Source organism: Ovis aries, chromosome 5, assembly GCF_016772045.2.
Source record: "Ovis aries strain OAR_USU_Benz2616 breed Rambouillet chromosome 5, ARS-UI_Ramb_v3.0, whole genome shotgun sequence".
NCBI lineage: Eukaryota > Metazoa > Chordata > Mammalia > Artiodactyla > Bovidae > Ovis > Ovis aries.
In genome coordinates, this window is record NC_056058.1 from 87,975,795 (window position 1) to 87,997,899 (window position 22,105).

General features: G+C 39.5%; 1 protein-coding gene across 1 annotated transcript in view; it reads left to right on the plus strand.

The window, feature by feature from the left end:
- Positions 1-22,105, plus strand: part of ADGRV1 (adhesion G protein-coupled receptor V1) — a 552,816-nt gene that overhangs the window by 215,220 nt on the left and 315,491 nt on the right. The window contains exons 74-77 of the mRNA XM_027970511.2: positions 209-1,314; positions 5,488-5,605; positions 8,777-8,948; positions 18,780-19,022. Of these exons, the coding sequence (XP_027826312.2) occupies positions 209-1,314; positions 5,488-5,605; positions 8,777-8,948; positions 18,780-19,022 (1,639 nt within the window). The remainder of the gene's footprint in view (positions 1-208; positions 1,315-5,487; positions 5,606-8,776; positions 8,949-18,779; positions 19,023-22,105) is intronic.

Genomic DNA, 22,105 nt, shown 5'->3' on the forward strand with positions numbered 1-22,105 from the left:
TGTCACCTACCACTGCAACTCCTGGTGGCTCATTTCTTGTGCTCTGGTATATTCGTCAAAAAGTTAGTAGGGTTTTACGGAATTTGAAGGGGCATGTCATTTTTAAGACGCCCTCATGAGCAGCATCTTCCATGCATGAAAGATGACTCTCTGCAAGTGGTAGCCCCGGTTTTTATCAGTTCTCTCATGGTTTAATTTTTTTTTCCAGGTCAGGTTTCACTGTTGCTGAAATTGAACCGATGGGAGTCTTTCAATTTTCCCCCAGTTCAAGAAATATCATTGTGTCGGAGGATACACAGATGATCAGACTACACGTACAAAGACTGTTTGGGTTCCGCGGGGAGCTTATTAAAGTTTCCTATCAGACAACTGCAGGGAGGGCAAAGCCCCAGGAAGACTTTGAGCCTGTTCGGAATGGGGAACTGCTTTTCCGAAAATTCCAAGTTGAGGTTGATTTTGAAATAATTATTATTGATGATGAGCTTCCTGAGATAGAAGAAATTTTTTACATTAATCTAACTTCAGTGGAAATTAAAGGATTGCCAAAATTTGATGCTAATTGGAGACCACGCCTGAATCGAGATTTCAGCGTGGCAGTGATCACAATATTGGATAATGATGACCTGGCAGGAACGGATACTTCTTTCACCAAGACAGCTGTGACCGCAGCAGTGGACACAGCCCTTCCTCTGGAAACCAGCTCTGCTACCACACACCCTGACACAACCGAGATTACTGCCATTCCACAGCCCACCGAAGTGGTCGCCATGGTTACGGAGGTGGCTGGCGTATCTCCCATCCCTGAGGACCTTGTCACTCTTGCTGGGACCTCTGCCATGTCTGAGAAGCCTAATGCAGCCACTATAACTACAGATACCTCCGTTCATGGAACATTTAGTCTTGGGCCCCCTGTTGTTTACGTCGAAGAGGAAATGGAGAATGGCACGTTGAATGCTGCAGAGGTTCTTGTCCGGAGAACTGGTGGGTCTGCTGGCAATGTCAGCGTAACAGTTAGAACTTTCGGTGAAACATCTGCTCAGAAGGAACCAAATGCATTGCCTTTTCCTGACAGCCATGGGATTTCCAACCTAACATGGGCAACCGAAGAAGAAGATTTTGGAGCGCAAACTCTCATCCTTGCGTTTGTAGATGGAGAAAGAGAACGTAAAGTGTTGGTTCCAATTCTGGATGATGGTGACCCCGAGGGACAGGAATTCTTCTATGTGTTTCTCACAGACCCACAAGGGGGAGCACAGATCGTGAAGGGAGAGGATGACGCTGGCTTTGCAGCTTTTGCCATGATCATTATTACAGGTATATATTTGGAGTGATGGGGTTAAACATGTGCCTTTGTGGTACAGAATTTGTAGTAAGATTATTCTAGCTTGAATTTAATTTAAGAAGGTGAATTACTTGAATCACTCATAGATTACATAGAGGTTGCTCAATCGTGTCCAACTCTTTGCGACCTTGTGGGCTGTAGCCTACTACGCTCCAACATCCATGGGATTTTCCAGGCAAGAGTACTGGAGTGGGTTACCATTTCTTTCTCCAGAGGACCTTCCCGACCCAGAGGGTGAACATGGGTCTCCTGCATTGTAGGCAGACGCTTTACTGTCTGAGCCACCAGGGAAATCACTCATAGTGGATCATTAAAACTTTGTTTTCCGGTGGCGTGAAACCCTAACAGAAACTCATCACGTTGTTCTGAGATGCCAGGCTAGAGTTTAACGGACTGTAAATGTCACTTAGCTCAGAGCTAACTAAACATTCTATACATTTGTACTTCCACAATATATAGAAACTTTTTTTTTCTTTTCCTTTCTCTTTTTTTTTTAAAATTTTTAAATTTTAAAATCTTTAATTCTTACATGCGTTCCCAAACATGACCCCCCCTCCCACCTCCCTCCCCACAACATCTCTCTGGGTCATCCCCATGCACCAGCCCCAAGCATGCTGCACCCTACGTCAGACATGGACTGGCGATTCAATTCTTACATGATAGTATACATGTTAGAATTCCCATTCTCCCAAATCATCCCACCCTCTCCCTCTCCCTCTGAGTCCAAAAGTCCGTTATACACATCTGTGTCTTTTTTCCTGTCTTGCATACAGGGTCGTCATTGCCATCTTCCTAAATTCCATATATATGTGTTAGTATACTGTATTGGTGTTTTTCTTTCTGGCTTACTTCACTCTGTATAATTGGCTCCAGTTTCATCCATCTCATCAGAACTGATTCAAATGAATTCTTTTTAACGGCTGAGTAATACTCCATTGTAAATTCATGCATATCTTCTGGAAAATACTTAATTTAATCACCCCAACATGATTGCCTGTCCTATTTTGAAATCTCATTCTGAATTTCTCAACCACTGTTATTAATCCATTGCAAAGTCTAAGATGTCATTGTCAGAAAATTGTTTATATCTGTTGGGAAATAGATTATAACTATTCCCTTTTGTTCTGCTTTTGAACCAATGTAGTTTATATAACTTTTGTACTATTGGGAATGTTTGTGTTGTGTATATGTGCATGTTTGAAAATTTTTTAGTGATGATTTGCAATTTTTCTCTGAAATCATACTGTATTTTTTTAAGTGGATTAGCTCAACCTGTCAATATACTTAACGCTAATTAGAGTATTGACAAGGCTATCTCATGATTCTTACCTGGTCTACCCTTTTGTATAAACATTAGTAAGTCTTACACAGTGTTTTAGAGTTTCAGATGACACTATAATAGAACAGTATAGTGGAAAGAAAATTAAAAATCATGAAGTATATAATTTTGACTTAGCTCAACCATTAATTCAGAGGCCCTGATTAAATCATTTAGCGTCTATGCTCTCGGAGAAAGCACTGGCGACCCACTCCAGTACTCTTGCCTGGAAAATCCCATGGACGGAGGAGTCTGGTAGGCTGTCGTCTGTGGGGTTGCTAAGAGTCGGACAAGACTGAGCGACTTCACTTTTGCTTTTCACTTTCATGCACTGGAGAAGGAAATGGCAACCCACTCCAGTATTCTTGCCTGGAGAATCCCAGGGAAGGGGAGCCTAGTGGGCTGCCATCTATGGGGTCGCACAGAATCGGACATCACTGACATGACTTAACAGCAACTTAGCAGCAGCAGTCTATGCCTTATGTTTCTTTTTTTTTAATAAAAGAAAACTTTTAGAATAAACATGTTTATGTTCCACTTGCAAGATTTGGTGTTTCCTAGAATTTTATTTTAGCTGTTCAGTTATAATTCAGTCATAATTTTGCACTTGTGTAACTTCCTCTTATACCCAACATCGTCCCATTTATGTAACCCTGCAAATTTATACAATTATCATTTATTCCTAATCATCCAGTTTATTGAATATTGTAAATGCAGATTCTATTCTCCAAGTTATTTACTGAGTTTTGATTCACATTAACTTAATGCCACCTATATATTTCTTTTAAAATTAAATCAACAGTCTCTTCCCCCATTCCATGACATAAATATTTTGTTATATTTATTTGAATAAGATCAGAGTTGACGGTCAAAATATTTAGCAAGTAGTTTGACAGAGGTACAGACCAATCACAATAGTTGATGGAGGCTTTTTGCTCTCCGAAGCATTACTCCATTAGTTACTGGATCATGGGAGATGTTATATTGGTTAGGGTGGTGGTGGTTAGGGTCCCTTAGGGACTCAGAATAGCAGCTGTGCTCCAACTGGAATGGACGTGCTCCTCAGTCAGTTTGGCATACCAACGCATACCAACATGGTTCACTAATACTATGTCAGTATGGCATACCAGTGCTTACCCATAGGTCAGCTCTGAGTCTAACTCATCAGGCAGTTCCCATCAGCCAGCTCTGAACCTAACTTACCAGTCAGTCAGTTGAGCCTCAGTGAAGTTCTCTAATGTTTTTCTTCTCTGCCCAACACCAAGCATCTTAGACATGTGGCAAATGATTGACTCCTCTTAGAGCCATGTGGTGTAATTCATCAGCACTTTTGTACATCAAATACCCTGACTTCCCTTACTCTGTGAATGTTCCTGTCTTCTCCTTATCTGGCCTTTTATTTTAAATTAGTATTTATCTTTTAACTATATCATTAATTTTGCTGATTCCTCTTATCTTTAACCTTCATAATCGTTTCACATTTAGATATTAGAACAAACGCTCAAGACAAATCAGGGGAAAATAGTTTATTTAGTTTTGTTTCTGATCATTGGCACTCTGGAAGTCTTGATTCATCTTACTAGAAACTGGACATAAAGTTTATCATTGTAGATGCTGCAAGGAAAGTATTATACTCCTTAGGACCATGCTAGTCACTATTACATTGAAAAAGAAAATGCAAGTTCTGCTTTGAGATGGTTATAATCTGTTTGTTGTTAATTGAGAAAAGAAATTCCTACTCAAAGTGACAAGAGAAGAATTGCTGCTGAAGAAAAAGACTTAAGGTCAGGTTCCAATGCAGGACTAAGATGCAGTCGTAGTGATTAATTAGTGAGGATGAGGATGGGCAATGGCTGAGATAAAACACCCATGAGCCCCCAGGACAAGAGTGGCCCATCATCTGCATGTCCCTAAGCTGCAGGCTCCACATTTACTCACACTTTCGAGACAGATCAGTAGTTTTCTGTTTCCTTGCAGAAGTTCTGTCTACTTGGAGTTTCAGGTTTCAGGGTGATGGCTACAGGTGGTTTTTGAGGCTGATTCCGCTGGGTCATTGCTTTCAGAATCACTTTGCAAAACTGAGTTATTGAGAAATAGAAAGCAGCAGGAGCTGTTTACTGATAATGTCTCTTGTCTGAGACGCTAGCTTATGTGTTGGCCAGGGTTTGGAGTGACTACTTCAGCATAGTGTGGGCTGCGGGTTTGTTCCAGTTTTTGACACAATTGTGTAGTATGATGGTGCCTGTAACCTCAAGAGTTGCGCAGAGGAGTTTTCTTTTACTTTGAGATTCCAAAGAGTTCCTTAATAGTTCTGTTTTTTCTCTGGGGAAAATAACCAAATGTTTAACATCAGCGGCCTTTTGGTCAACTTTCTTATAGGGAAGTAAACCAATCAGACGAAGGTCATGGATTCACTAAATATTTTTTAGACACCGTTCTTGGTACCAGGGATACAGCGCTAAATAAAACAATGGCTATTCAGTAGAACTTATATTCTATCAGGATGTGCTGACTTTAAACAGCAGTATCAGGGACTGAAATAAAAAGTAGAGCCTCTTCAGAGAGAGATGAGTGTGTGTATCAGTGTGGGCAGCAGGCTTTAATGTTTTCTTTCTTTAGGTCCTTTGTTCTCACAGTGTCAACTACCTTGATGTGACCATTTTAATTCTAGTCTGTTTTGGGTAAAGATCTTTTAAAAGTTGTAGCTCCTGCCTGCCCCATTCACTTGTGAATTTCTCGCTTTAATACCATCTGAGCTGAATAGATGAGGGAAACGGAGACCTTTTAAAGTCTTTGGTATGTCATCATCTTCTATTTTTCTTTCCAGGGAGTGATCTTCACAATGGCATTATAGGATTCAGTGAGGAGTCCCAGAGTAGACTGGAGCTGGGTGAAGAAACTGAGATGAGCAGTCTGCAACTTACTGTTACAAGGCAACCAAACAGGTTTGTTTATATCTATATAGAAGACATAACATGCTGTGTGTCTACATAGTGTTTAATTTGCATTTATAAAATGGTAGAAGCAGGATGAAATGTTGGTAGAAGAAAGTGATGTGGAATTTTATGTCAGTGTTCAAATACTCTAGTTTCTCTGGAGTAGGAAATGGCAACCCACTCCAGTATTCTTGACTGGAAAATCCCATGGACAGAAGAGCGTGGTAGGGTATAGTTCATGGGGTTGCAAAGAGTCGGATGTGATTGAGCCCTGATTAGGGCTGCCTTGAACATTTAATACTTTATTAAGTACCATGCCAGGAGAAGCTCTATACAGTCAACAAAAACAAGACCGGGAGCTGACTGTGGCTCAGATCATGAACTCCTTATTGCTAAATTCAAGAAGAATTGAATTAAATTGAAGAAAGTAGGGAAAACCGCTAGACCATTCAGGTATGACCTAAAACAAATCCCTTATGATTATCCAGTGGAAGTGAGAAATAGATTTAAGGGCCTAGATCTGATAGATAGAGTGCCTGATGAACTATGGAATGAGATTCGTAACATTGTACAGGAGACAGGGATCAAGACCATCCCCATGGAAAAGAAATGCAAAGAAGCAAAATGGCTGTCTGGGGAGGCCTTACAAATAGCTGTGAAAAAGAAGAGAGGCGAAAAGCAAAGGAGAAAAGGAAAGATATAAGCATCTGAATGCAGAGTTCCAAAGAATAGCAAGAAGAGATAAGAAAGCCTTCTTCAGCGATCAATGCAAAAAAATAGAGGAAAACAACAGAATGGGAAAGACTAGAGATCTCTTCAAGAAAATTAGAGATACCAAGGGAACATTTCATGCTAAGATGGGCTCGATAAAGGACAGAAATGGTCTGGACCTAACAGAAGCAGAAGATACTAAGAAGAGGTGGCAAGAATACACAGAAGAACTGTACAAAAAAAATCTTCACGACCCAGATAATCATGATGATGTGACCACTAATCTAGAGCCAGACATCTTGCAATGTGAAGTCAAGTGGGCCTTAGAAAGCGTCACTACGAACAAAGCTAGTGGAGGTGATGGCATTCCAGTTGAGCTGTTTCAAATCCTGAAAGATGATACTGTGAAAGTGCTGCACTCAATATGCCAGCAAGTTTGGAAAACTCAGCAGTGGCCACAGGACTGGAAAAGGTCAGTTTTCATTCCAATCCCAAAGAAAGGCAATGCCAAAGAATGCTCAAACTACCACACAATTGCACTCATCTCACATGCTAGTAAAGTAATGCTCAAAATTCTCCAAGCTAGACTTCAGCAATACGTGAACTGTGAACTCCATGATGTTCAAGCTGGTTTTAGAAAAGGCAGAGGAACCAGAGATCAAATTGCCAATATCCGCTGGATCATGGAAAAAGCAAGAGAGTTCCAGAAAAACATCTATTTCTGCTTTATTGACTATGCCAAAGCCTTTGACTGTGTGGATCACAATAAACTGTGGAAAATTCTGAGAGAGATGGGAATACCAGACCACCTAACCTGCCTCTTGAGAAATCTGTATGCAGGTCAGGAAGCAACAGTTAGAACTGGATATGGAACAACAGACTGGTTCCAAATAGGAAAAGGAGTATGTCAAGGCTGTATACTGTCACCATGCTTATTTAACTTACATGCAGAGTACATCATGAGAAACGCTGGACTGGAAGAAACACAAGCTGGAGTCAGGATTGCCAGGAAAAATATCAATAACCTCAGATATGTGGATGACACCACCCTTATGGCAGATAGTGAAGAGGAGCTAAAAAGCCTGTTGATGAAAGTGAAAGAGGAGAGTGAAAAATTTGGCTTAAAGTTCAACATTCAGAAAACGAAGATCATGGCATCTGGTCCCATCACTCCATGGGAAATAGATGCGGAAACATTAGAAACAGTGTCAGACTTTATTTTTTGGGCTCCAAAATCACTGCAGATGGTGATTGAAGCCATGAAATTAAAAGACGCTTACTCCTTGGAAGAAAAGTTATGACCAGCCTAGATAGTATATTCAAAAGCAGAGACATTACTTTGCCGACTAAGGTCTGTCTAGTCAAGGCTATGGTTTTTCCAGTGGTCATGTATGGATGTGAGAGTTGGACTGTGAAGAAGGCTGAGCACCGAAGAATGGATGAGTTTAACCTGTGGTGTTGGAGAAGACTCTTGAGAGTCCCTTGGACTGCAAGGAGATCCAACCAGTCCATTCTGAAGGATATCAGCCCTAGGATTTCTTTGGAAGGAATGATGCTAAAGCTCAAACTCCAGTACTTTGGCCACCTCATGCGAAGCGTTGACTCATTGGAAAAGACTCTGATGCTGGGAGGGATTGGGGGCAGGAGGAGAAGGGGATGACAGAGGATGAGATGGCTGGATCGCATCACGGACTCGATGGACGTGAGTCTGAGTGAACTCCGGGAGATGGTGATGGACAGGGAGGCCTGGCGTGCTGCGATTCATGGGGTCGCAAAGAGTCGGACACGACTGAGCGACTGAACTAACTAACGAACTGAACTAACTAAGTACCATGCAGATGTCAGATTATGTCGGTCATCACTTCATCATGTTTACTATTCTCTGTCACTCTGCATGTACAACCACGTACTATTTAGGAAGATTTGGATTACCAGTATTTTGCTTACAGCTTAGTACAGTATAGCACACATCTGAGTGTTCATGATGTATGTGCACTTGGGATGCAGACAGATGCGTGTGTCAGTGTTACCTTTTCCATTTTGTGTCTAAATATTATCAGAAAGGGTAGATCATCTCTTGTCCTTTATAGTAACGACCATTTTTAGCAGTACTGTCTTTCCTTTAGAAAGGTTCTTGTTAAAAGACAAATGAGGAACGTTTACTTCAAGGCAATGGCTCTCTATAATTTTTATTTTCATATTTCTGATACATAGCATCCAGAATTATATTTCAAGAAATACTTAATCATCACTGAATGAAGTGTGGTCAAAGAATGCCACGTAAACTCTGGCCTTAATTGCTTAACTGTAGCGGGCAGAACTGGTTATTTTCAACATTCTCAGTGGGAGAGATAATGCTGGTATTGAATGAAGAGGTGCACTTCAGACGTAGTGGTAATATATTCTACATTAGCCTCAGGAATAATGCAGTTTTTGACTGCACTGGCATAGGTTTTGCTTTGTTCCTAGAGCCTTCGAAGATGTCAAGGTCTTTTGGCGAGTCACATTTAACAAAACAGCTGCTGTGCTCCAGAAAGATGGTGTGAGCCTGGTGGATGAGCTTCTGTCTGTAGCAGGGACCACTGTCTGCATGGCAGGCCAAACAAAGGGCTTGATCACCATTGAGCTCAAGCCTGGAAAGGTAAGAAACAATGAGGCCCGGTGTTGTAGAATTCTGATTGTACTTCTTTAGAATTAGTCATTTTCAAGCTACTTTGTTGACACATATACATGTGTACATCACGTGGAGATTCTCTGTGTCCACCTAGCTGCAATGTCTGAGTTTCTCTGAGTTTCTGTAAATAAGCTCATCAGTTGTACACCTGAGACTTACGTACGTTGTAAGTCACTTGTATCTCAGCAATGAAAAAGCTCATCAGTTTTTTATGTTCTATTTCTTGTCACTTCCAAGATTCTTCCTGGCCCACCTGCTCACAGGGTGGATGGTTCCTTGAGTCATTTTCAGCCCGATTAGTGTTATTTCTGGTTACTCTGAATGTTTATTTCTTTTCCTTTAATCATGTCTATAGATTTGATTACATTGTATTGTATCCATAGATTTCATCCTTAACATGAAAGTTCTCTCATTCGCTATCCATTTAGTTAGGGAGGTCAGCTCTGATCTACCAAAGGGCACAGAGCCCATGCTCACTGAGTCTTTGGATCAATTTCTGTTGGTTCTTGTTGCACATGGCACCCAGGAGCCAGGCGTTCCTCTCCTCATTCTAATGGAATCTGCATTGTTCAAATGGTATTGGCCGCTGAGGTTCTAACAGAGTTTTAATCATTTAGTAATCATGTGTCACTTTTTAAAAAATGACTATTCTATGATACTTTAATGTCCAAGGATCACTCAATAGCATTTATTCCTTGTCTACCACTTAATTTATTAAACTCAAATATTTAATACAAAAACTAGCCATAATATTTTGAATGTTCAAAAGTATCACGATTTTTTTGTACATGCCAAAAACTTTGAACAGCACAAAAAGCATTGCACAAATAAAATTATTTCCAAATGGGTAGTTGTAGTTAAACCCATTCTAAATAATAATCTTGTAGATTTAACTCTTCATTCATTTTTTTGTCTATTTGGTTTTCCACTTTCTGAGAGTTCCTGAAGCATTGTATTGATGTTCTCTAAGGTTATAGTAATACATAGTTTCGTATCTTCCCAGAATTGTAGGAGTTTTGATGGTTCCAGAAGAGAAAGACCACTCGTCTCAGATCAGTTCAGGTTACTTGGTTATCACCACTTTGTTCTTTGTTAGGACCACAGATCCTAATGCTTGTCTGAAGCTATTTCAAATGAGAATTCCTGGACAGTGGATTGAGATCCACTTTATGACGTGACTTGTGAGATCAACATGGTTTTTTAAGTTCATGCTTTACAAGTTAATGTTTTCAGCACCATGCATTTTCCCCAGAGTGATTTGTTCTTTAAATCTTGCAGGGATGCTTAACCAATGCCCTGTCACCGTCAAACACTGAGCTGGTCTATAGGGGCATTGAAAAGATAGACCTGAAATTTAAAAAAAAAAAAAGATAGACCTGCCTCATTTAATATCTTGTTATATTTGTAAGGGCAAGCTGGGGGCCCTACTTCATAAAAAAGGAGATAACAGGGACTTCCTTAGCAGCCTGGTGGTTAAGACTCTTCCTTCCAGTGTAGGGGCCATGGGCTCGATCCCCGGTAAGGTCCCACATGCTAGGGAATGTGGCACAAATTGAAAAGAAATGAGATAACAAATCTGTGATCTTGGTGCATCTTTGCAATTCATCTGTTCTACCATATTTGAATGAATATAAACTGCATCATCTCTCACCTTCTATATGAAGTGCTCTTTAGCTTCTGACATGTTTTCATTTGCATGCGTTTCACAGGTCCTAAAAATTTATTCCTATTTTTGGTACAATTTGTATTTTTCCTAGAAATGATTGTATTACTAGCATTTTTTATTAACTCCTTCCTACATACATGCACAGAGAAGAATGTTTACCACTCACTAATAAATCAATATATACTTAATTAAAGGTATAACTTTATTGATATGCTAACATTACCTTATATATTAAAACTAATAAAATATTAATTATACACGTCAAGGCTGTATATTGTCACCCTGCTTATTTAACTTATATGCAGAGTACATCATGAGAAATGCTGGACTGGAAGAAACACAAGCTGGAATCAAGATTGCCGGGAGAAATCTCAATAACCTCAGATATGCAGATGATACCACCCTTATGGCAGAAAGTGAAGAGGAACTAAAAGCCTCTTGATGAAAGTAAAAGAGGAGAGTGAAAAAGTTGGCTTAAAGCTGAACATTCAGAAAACGAAGATCATGGCATCTGGTCCCATCACTTCATGGCAAACAGATGGGGAAACAGTGGAAACAGTGTCAGACTTTATTTTTGGGGGGCTCCAAAATCACTGCAGATGATGATTGAAGCCATGAAATTAAAAGGCGCTTACTCCTTGGAAGAAAAGTTATGACCAACCTAGATAGCATATTCAAAAGCAGAGACATTACTTTGCTGACTAAGGTCCGTCTAGTCAAGGCTATGGTTTTTCCAGTAGTCGTGTATGGATGTGAGAATTGGACTGTGAAGAAAGCTGAGCGCCGAAGAATTGATGCTTTTGAGCTGTGGTGTTGGAGAAGACTCTTGAGAGTCCCTTGGACTGCAAGGAGATCCAACCAGTCCATTCTGAAGGAGATCAACCCTGGGATTTCTTTGGAAGGAATGATGCTAAAGCTGAAACTCCAGTACTTTGGCCACCTCATGCGAAGAGTTGACTCATTTGAAAAGACCCTGATGCTGGGAGGCATTGGGGGCAGGAGGAGAAGGGGACGACAGAGGATGAGATGGCTGGATGGCATCACTGACTCGATGGATGTGAGTCTGAGTGAACTCCGAGAGTTGGTGATGGACAGGGAGGCCTGGTGTGCTGCGATTCATGGGGTTGCAAAGAGTCGGACACGACTGAGGGACTGAACTGAACTGAACACTCACATTTTTCATTTTAACCATTTAAAAAAATACATCGCCATAAATTTCTCCTTTAAGTACCATTATGTTATAGATTCAAATTCATCTAATTTTAATTGCTTACTAAATACTTTCATTTTTGTTTTTCTTATTGTTCAGTCGCCCAGTCATGTCTGACTCTTTGCGACCCCATGGACTGCAGCACACCAGGCCTCCCTGTCCCTCACCATCTTCTGGAGTTTGCCCAAGTCCATGTTCATTGCTTTGGTGATGCCTTCCAGCCATCTCATCCTCTGATGCCCACTTCTTCTTCAGTAGTCATATCATAGACACTGAAAGATCTACTAAGCTACTCTTGTGTCTCTTCGTATTGCTTTAACATCTCTGGATACTTATTTGCTTTATAGCAATAGCCTATGTTTTAGAGCCTTCTTGAATTTTCCTGCCCTAAGACATCCAAGGATTTGATTTCTTTCATCAGCATTTCAGAGATCTGAGTCTTTGTTCTGGAGATAGGCATAAGAGTTGATGGTTGACACAGCTATGGCTATGAACCATCTTGGTAGTGATGGAGCTAGAAAACAACTTTAAAATATTGAGTTCCCACTGATTTTTTATCCAAGAATTTCATTTTTAAAAATTTTGAGATTGAAGTATAGTTAATGTACAGTGATGTGTTAGCTTATATGTACATGAGGGCTTCCTTGATGGCTCAGGTGGTAAAGAATCCACATTCATCGCTAGAGACCTGGGTTCTCTCCCTGGGTCAGGAAGCTGCCCAAGAGAAGAGAATGGCAACCCACTCCAGTATTCCTGCCTGGAGAATTCCACAGACAGAGCCACCAGATGGGGTCACAAAGTGTTGGACATGAATAAACAACTAAACAATAACATACATATGTGTGTGTGTGTCTGTGTGTGTGTGTGTGTATACAGTTGTCTTCATATTCTTTTCCATTGTACGTATTGCAAGGTAACAAGTATAATTCTCTGTGCCATACAGTAGGTCCTGTATACCTGTTTTCTGTATAGTAGTGTGTATGTACTAATCCCAAACTCCTAATTTATACAAATATTATATTTTGCTTTTGTTGAGTGGAGGTTTGATCAGTTGCTATGGTTTCTAATACACTAAAGAAAAGGAACTGAAGGTTCAATATTCAAAACTTTTGGTCATGTTATTCTACTTGATAAGTTTAAGTCCTCCTCTTTGCATTTGTCCAAATAGTCTTATGCCTTCCTCAACCCCCACAACTCAACATTTCCTAACTCTCCCTTCAGTTCAGTTCAGTTCAATTCAGTCGCTCAGTCATGTCCAACTTGTTGTGACCCCATGAATTGCAGCACACCAGGCCTCCCTGTCCATCACCAACTCCCGGAGTTCACTTAGACTCACGTCTATCGAGTCAGTGATGCCACCCAGCCATCTCATCCTCTGTCATCCCTTTCTCCTCCTGCCCCCAATCCCTCCCAGCATCAGGGTCTTTTCAGATGAGTCAACTCTTTGCATGAGGTGGCCAAAGTACTGGAGTTTCAGCTTCAGCATCATTCCTTCCAAAGAAATCCCAGGGTTGATCTCCTTCAGAATGGACTGGTTGGATCTCCTTGCAGTCCAAGGGACTCTCAAGAGTCTTCTCCAACACCACAGTTCAAAAGCATCAATTCTTCGGCGCTCAGCTTTCTTCACAGTCCAACTCTCACATCCATACATGACCACTGGAAAAACCATAGCCTTGACTAGATGGACCTTTGTTGGCAAAGTAATGTCTCTGCTTTTGAATATGCTATCTAGGTTGGTCATAACTTTCATTCCAAAGAGTAAGCGTCTTTTTATTTCATGGCTTCAATCATCATCTGCAGTGATTTTGGAGCCCCCCAAAATAAAGTCTGACACTGTTTCCACTGTTTCCCCATCTGTTTGACATGAAGTGATGGGACCGGATGCCATGATCTTCGTTTTCTGAATGTTGAGCTTTAAGCCAACTTTTTCATTTTCCTCTTTCACTTTCATCAAGAGGCTTTTTAGTTCCTCTTCACTTTCTGCCATAAGGGTGGTGTCATCTGCATATCTGAGGCTATTGATATTTCTCCTGGCAATCTTGATTCCAGCTTGTGCTTCTTCCAGCCCAGCGTTTCTCATGATGTACTTTGCATATAAGTTAAATAAACAGGGTGACAATATACAACCTTGACATACTTAAGGACTAATAAAAATATCACTTCCTCCAGTATGTCACCCACATCTTCAGTTTTGTTGTTGTGCACTTGCTCAATTGTGTCTGACTCTTTGTGACCCCATGGACTGCAGCATGCCAAGCTTCTCCATATCCTGGAATTTGCTCAAACTCATGTCCATTTAGTTGGTGATGCCATACAACCATCTCTTCCTTTGTCTTCCCCTTCCTTTCCTGCCTTCAGTCTTTCCAAGCATCAGGGTCTTTTCCAATGAGTCAGTTCTTTGTATCAGGTGGCCAAAGTATTGGAGTTTCAGCTTCAGCATCAGTCCTTCCAATGAACATTCAGGATTATTTCCTTTAGGATTGACTGGTTGGATCTCCTTGCAGTCCAGGTGACACTCAAGCATCTTCTCCAGCACCACAGTTCGAAAGCATCAATTCTTTGGCACTCGGCCTTCTGTATGGTCCAACTCTCACTACCATATATGACTACCGGGAAAACCATAGCTTTGTCTATACAGACCTTTGTTGTCAAAGTATGTCTCTGTGTTTTAATATGCTGTCTAGGTTTTTCATAGTTTTTCTTCCAAGGAGCAAGTGTCTTTTAATTCCATTACTGTAGTCACTGTCTGTAGTGATTTTGGAGCCCAAGAAAATAAAGTCTGTCGCTGTTTCCATTTTTTTCCCCATCTATTTGCCATGAAGTGATGGAACCAGATGCCATGATCTTAGTTTTTTGAATATTGAGTTTTAGGCCAGCTTTTTCACTCTTTTACCACCATCAAGATGCTCTTTAGTTCCTCTTTCCTTTCTGCCATGAGAGTGGTGTCATCTGAATACCAGAGGTTATTGATATTTCTCTCGGCAATCTTGATTTCCGCTTGTGCTTTATCTGCCCTGGCATTTTACATGATGTACTCCGCATTAAAGTTAAATAACGCTTACTCCTTGGAAGAAAAGTTATGACCAACCTAGATAGCATATTCAAAAGCAGAGACATTACTTTGCCAACAAAGGTCCGTGTAGTCAAGGCTATGGTTTTTCCAGTGTTCATGTATGGATGTGAGAGTTGGACTGTGAAGAAAGCTGAGCGCCGAAGAATTGATGCTTTTGAGCTGTGGTGTTGGAGAAGACTCTTAAGAGTCCCTTGGACTGCAAGGAGATCCAACCAGTCCATTCTGAAGGAGATCAACCCTGGGATTTCTTTGGAAGGAATGATGCTAAAGCTGAAACTCCAGTACTCTGGCCACCTAATGCGAAGAGTTTACTCATTGGAAAGACTCTGATGTTGGGAGGGATTGGGGGCAGGAGGAGAAGGGGACGACAGAGGATGGGATGGCTGGATGGCATCACAGACTCGATAGACATGAGTCTGAGTGAACTCCAGGAGATGGTGATGGACAGAGAGGCCTGGCGTGCTGCAATTCACGGGGTCGCAAAGAGTCGGACACGACTGAGTGACTGAACTGAACTGAACTGAAGCAGGGTGATAATATACAGCCTTGTTGTATTCTTTTCCCAATTTGGAACCAGTTCATTGTTCCATGTCCGGTTCAAACTGTTGCTTCTTTACCTGAATACAGATTTTTCAGGAGGCAGATAAGGTGGTCTGGTATTCCCATCACTTGATGAATTTTCCACAGTTTGCTGTGATGCACAGTCAAAGGCTTTAGCATAGTCAGTGAAGCAGATGTTTTTCTGGAATTTCTTGCTGTCTTCATGATCTAGCAAATATTGTTAGTTTTAGTATGGTTCCTCTGTCTTTTTAAATCCAGCTTGTATATTTGGAAGTTCTCAGTTCACATACTGTTGAACCCTAGCTTGAGAGGCTTTTGAGCATTACCGTGCTAGCATGTGAATTGAGTGTGATTGTGCGATAGTTTGAACATTCCTTGGCATTGCCTTTCTTTGGAATTGGAATGAAAACTGACCTTTTCCAGTCATGTGTACTGCTGAGTTTTCAAATTTGCTGCCGTGCTGAGGGAAGCACTTTCACAGCATCATCTTTTAGGATTTGCAATAGCTCAGCTGGAATTCCTTCACCTCCAAATAGCTTTATTCATAGTAATGCTTCCTAAGGCCCACTTGACTTCGCATTCCAGGATGTCTGGCTCTAGGTGGGTGATCACACCATCATGGTTATCTTGGTCATTAACTTTTTTTTTTGTATAGTTCTTCTGTATATTCTTGCTACCTCTTCTTAATATCTTCTGTTTCTGTTAGGTTCATACATAAGATGATAGAAGACCTGGGTTCAAACCTTTTTTGGGGGGGGGGTTCAAATTTTGACTCTTCCACTAAATAGTTTGTGACATCAAACAAGTTGCTAAGTTTTCCTGAGCTTCTCAGACTTGGTGGAGTTAATAACAGGGCCGTTATATTAAATGACATAATGAATGAGAGGTATTTCAAATGGTTCTCGGCAAGGAGTTGGCTCTTCATAGGGTGGCTTGATATTACTGTTATTCAGAATGAATGGGAGTGGAGCTGAGTAGTAGCCACATAAACACTGGCAGTAGATGAGTGGCAACGTAAGAGAGTGAGCACAATGCATGCTTTGATCTGCAGAGTTGCACCACTGACTGATGGCGGTTTTTCTTAAGTCCAGTCTGTCTACTGACGCTCATCTTAACGTTTTTCTACTCTTCAGTTCAGTTCAGTTCAGTCGCTCAGTCGTGTCTGTATCTTTAATTATCGTTCCTATAGTCATTCAGTTTTTTTATTTTCAAGTTATAAAGAACTTAAGTAACTTTCCCCAGGTTGAGTACTCAGTAAAGATTGGAATTCATCTTTTGAATTCCAGTTCATGCACCCTTTCTCTGCTGAGTATCTTATGGTTCTATGGTTCTATCATATGGTCTATATTAGGAAAATGTATGAAGGTCATAGTTTATAAACTTAGGATGCATTTCTTAACCCACAAAGTCTGTTTAAACAGATTGTTGAAACATTTGTTGCACATATTTCTTTAAGAACTATTTAAGTAAGATCTTGCTTATTTATTACTTTGCTTGCTTCTGAGCAGGTCTGGGCCCACAAAAAAATTATTTTATACTAGTTGGGCAAAAGATCATCTTGGAATGCTGCTGACCTAACTAGGAAAGGAACTTGAGTCCTTGTGAGGTCTCCAGTCATATTTAGGTCCAGAGAGGTTCAGATAACCATCTGTGAGTTTTGCTTTCCCGGTATACTTCAGGCATAGTCTTTGAACGAGTATTCTGTTGTTAGACTGAAAGATTCCTTTTGTCTCTTCTGATTATGTCTTGGCACCCATCTGCACATTTGTTCAATTTCTATGGTTCCCTACTTAGATTACAACATATTTTTTTGACTCAGAGTAGTTATAAGTAATGTTTTAATCATCATCACAATGAGAAGAAATACTATACTGAAGAAAAGGCAAGAGTTTGTTGAAATGTAATATTCTGAAGTTCTTAGTTAAATGAAATTATTGTGAACTCAAGCTCATTGGCTGTTAGGGAATAATAGTTGTTGAATATAGTTACCCATACTTTTCAAGTGCTGCAGTTTATTGTATTTACCAATTTAGTTTGCCAAAAGTGGGAAAAACATTTACCTTCATTTCAACATTTACTGAGAGTTAATCAGCAAAATAAAGAAAATCTATATCGCATGAAAACTAAATATGTTTCTTCAGACAATAAAAAGAGATTTGGTTCATTTACTGTGCTACTATATAAATCATTTTGAATAATACTGAAGAATTTGTTGTATTGTTTCATGACATAATGATTCTCATTAAAATGATCACAAAACAAACTATTACTAAGATCCTGGCTGATAGAAAAAAAGGTTGCATTATATCAAGTTAGACAGTGAGACATACAGTTGAAAATGCATCAGTTTAGCTTCTTGGAGTTATGCTAGGAAGCTAAAAATAATGCTACGATTTCTTAATTATTATGTAAGAGAAAATAAGTAAAAATGGGTGATTAACAGTATGTTACAGAATTGAATGCAGGCTTCAGAAAATAAATTATCTGAGACTGTTGACACAGAACCTAGGGAAAACATGACCAAACCATAACCAACAGACTAAATTTAGATTTCTTGATACTGAATTTAGGGAAATTTTGAATAATGCCTGAGACCACTAAATTAACCCATCAATACTTGGCCAATTTATGTAAAACTTTAACAATGAAACCTTACAGAGTTGAAGCTGCTTTCTCCCCTGTCCTGTTTTTTTCAGCTCCACACCCTGCCCTGAACTCAGGGCCACCCCTCCAGCTGAGATCACTACTGTCCTGGTGTCTTGGTTTCTTTTTTACCCTTCAGTGAAATGTGTATCCAGTAACAAGATGTAGTAAGCTTTATGTAATTAAAAATTTTCCATTTGTCGTAGCATGGCATACATATCATTATCAAACGTGATTTTTTTTTACTCATTGTCATGTTTTTGGATCCATCCACGTTGAAAAATATTGAAATAGTTCATTCTTTTTAACTACTGGATAACATTTTCATTCTGTGCATTATACTTTGTGTATCCTTTTGTTTATTGAAGTATATGCATAGATTATCTCCTGACATTGATTTTCTAGTAAGATGCTCTCCCAGAGAGAGTAAAGGTGTTGAAGAAAGACTGAAAAAAAAAAAAAACTCATGGTAATCTAACGTAAGAATTTAATTCTGTAATTATACAGACTGTATCTCTAAATATATATTTATTTCTGTTATAGTGTGTACGAATGATGCTATTTCTTAATGTCAGAATTATTTTAAAATAGAAATCTATTTGTAATTATCATTCCCCCCCTCCTCTTTTTTTTTCTCATTGGCAGATACCTCAAAGTGAAATAGATTTTTTTGTGGAACTGTACGAAGTAACAGCTGGAGCAGCTCTAAACAACAGTGCCAGATTTGCACAGATTAAATTATTACAGCGTGATAAGCCTCCAAGTCTCGTGTACTTCTCTGTGGGTTCTCGACTGCCGGTGGCTCATAAGAAGGCCACTCTCATTAGTCTGCAAGTGGCCAGAGAGTATGGGGCAGGACTAGTGATGTCTGTCAACTTCAGCACCCAGGTAAGCAGGCAGCAGGCATCCAACACACAGGAAGCTCTTCTTCAACAAATATGGCTTGTGTCATGAAACAGAGAAGATGCGATATATTATTTTCTGATGATACCATCATAACTCACATTATGTCTATTACATTAAGCTTTATCTTTGGCCCAGTTCCATTCTTTTCACTTAGGTCATGTTTTAAAGTGGTAGTCTATTGTCTTTTTGTTTCTTTTGGAAAAGTTGATTATACAATGCAAAATGTCTTATGTACATGTATCATCAACTTTCCCAAAAGAAACAAAAAGACAAAGACTATCATTTTAAAACATGACTTAAGTGAAAAAAACCTGTAGAGATTTAAAATTTCTTCAGGATGTAACTGGGTAAGACAAGAAACAAAAAGTATGGGTCTTTGGTCTGATTTTTACCTGAACTAGTTGAAAATCTTCTTCAGGACTTCAAATACTAGCTGTGTGTTTCCTGTGATCTTTGTGTTTCTTCAAACCCATGGGTTCAGGAGACTGTCTCACAGCTACTTTTAACATCCTTTCTATTAGGTGACATCAAGTGAAAGGGAGGAAGCAGTATGTTTTAAACTGTATTTTGGGAGCAAAGCTCTAATATATTGAAACAAAGCTGTCTGTCTGCTCCCTTTGAAGCATGATCGTGGAGTTTGGAGCTTGCCCACCGCAGCCCTCTGTTTGTCCCTGGACTTGTATAACTCCCATTCTGGACAGTGCTACCATTTCTTGTGTTTCAAGATGTCAAGCCTGGTGATACTTTAGGCCTCAGGGTTTCTAAGTTGTGGTTTTACGCCAAGTGCTATTTAGTGTGTGCTTGGTTATGTCACTGTTGAGTGGGCTCTAATACACAGAACATTCTGTGCATAAGATACAACATATGTGCCACCAGTTTGCTGTAGCAATCCTGTGAGTCAGGGATTGGAGGTGAGGACGATAGCTGTGGGTAGTGAGCTGTCCTGGAAGCTTGCCAGGAAGAAAAGTTGTCTTTATAACAGAGTCTGCAGCTTGGCAAGCCAGAAGATGCAACTCTATCACATGAGACTCTAGAAATAAACTTCATTCTAAATAGCCCTGCAGTGGTATGAGCATGAAAAGAAGTATTTTGATTCATTGGGAGATTTTAGCATTTTTCCTTTTAAGCATTTAAGATGGTAAGAGAAATGAGAAAAAAATATGTGTTCTTTCTTCTCCCATGAAATATATATCATCATATGCTCTCTACTTTGTAGGGCAGAAGAATGGAAGAAGTGATTAAAAAAAAAGATTTCAGACCCATTTTAAACTAGTTCATACACTCAGTTGGAAGGGGAGTTGAAAATGCCAAAAGAAGAATCTGAATGCCAATATCTCTATCATACTCATTTATGTTCTTTCTAGATTATTCACAAATGATTCCTTATAAAACGCATGCTGTCACTAGCATGTAACTCATAGCATTTTAATAACACTATAAAAATCAACATAGAGGAGCCCTGTGGTGATGAAAATGTATCTTGACTATATCAACATTCATATCCTGGCTGTGATATAATTATGTAAGATGTTATTAATATCTATGAAGGATAGTAAGGAAGGGTAGAGGAGACCACTCTTTTCTATTTCTTGTAAGGGCATGTGAATCTGTAATTATGTCAAAACATAAGGTTTAATTTTAAAAATTAGAAAAAATTTACCTCTCTGGTCTGATGTTATTTATTTTCCTGTTGCTTCATTGCTCTTGCATTTTCTCTCTTTGAATGCTGGGAATATTGTTAGAAGAGAAAGTCATATAATTCAGTTTTCCAAGTAGCTAGTAAGTATGAGAAAATAATTATGAACCAAGTTGCTATTCTGTTACAATAATACTAATCTTGATTTTATGTTAAACAGATTTTAATAATGTAGTTTAAACAATAGCTGTAGTATACATACAGTATACCAACCTTCAGTAGGTCAGCATTCCCAGTACGTACATAAGTTCCCACACATCTACATATTTCTGATCTAAAGGTAAAGCTATAAGGACTTGAGATAATGAAGATATCACTCATAAGTAGCTAAGCCAAGTTTGAAAACTAATTTCAGATATTTCATTTGTGTATGTGTGTACAAGAAAGAATATGTCTTTCCTTCTTATTCTCACGTTGGTTATTCCATCAAGAGCTGTTTGTTGATTTTCACTGCTGCTTTTAAATTGCATAGTGCTTCTTCTTTGTGTTTGTTACATGTTATTTTACAAACATGAGAACATTTTGATTGTTCTAGTTCCTTTAAATGTCTATATTGTGAAATTCTATGAGTTCTACCAAAAAACAGTGAACAGAATGTGTATGTGCAGTTTACAGTAATAAAATCACCACCACGTAACTTAGGAAATGCAGCTCTATCAGACGCTGAGCACTAGCCACCCTGCACCTTCTCTCATGCATTCCTAAGAGGGTAGGATAACCTCTCCCCATCTTGCAGATAATCTCTATCCTGAATTTCACAAGGAATTACTACCTTGCTTTTCTTTATAGTTTTACCACAAACCATATGCTGTTTAGGTTTACCTGTTTTGGTAATTATGGAGATGAGATTCTTCCAGTATTGTCTCACGATGTGCTTTTTTCTGTTGTTCAGCAACATATTTTTGAGAAACACCTGTGCTGATGTATGTAGTTCTTTCATTTTTTTTTTTTAGTTCTTTCAGTTTTGACTCCTGTATGGTTACCTCAATGGATAGTTTTAATTTCTCCATTCTGAAGCCAGTAGACTTCTGTGTTGCTTCCTTCAGCGAGTCTTTCCCTCCAGCTCCCACCATTATGCTGCAGAGACTTTTTTTTTTGTCCCCTGCATTGGTAGGCAGACTCTCTCTCTCTCTTTTAAATATAAAATGTCTCTAATAACTTTATACTGTCATACATTTTTACATAATATTTTTGAGACACTGGGTTAGGCTGTGGTTGTGTTAGTCACTAAGTCGTGTCCAACTCTTTATGACCTGGTGGACTGTAGCCCACTAGGCTCCTTTGTCCATGGGATTTTCCAGGCAAGAATACAAGTGCAGAGACTCTTGAAAACCCTTTATGTTCATTGATTTTTCACTTTTTGCCACCC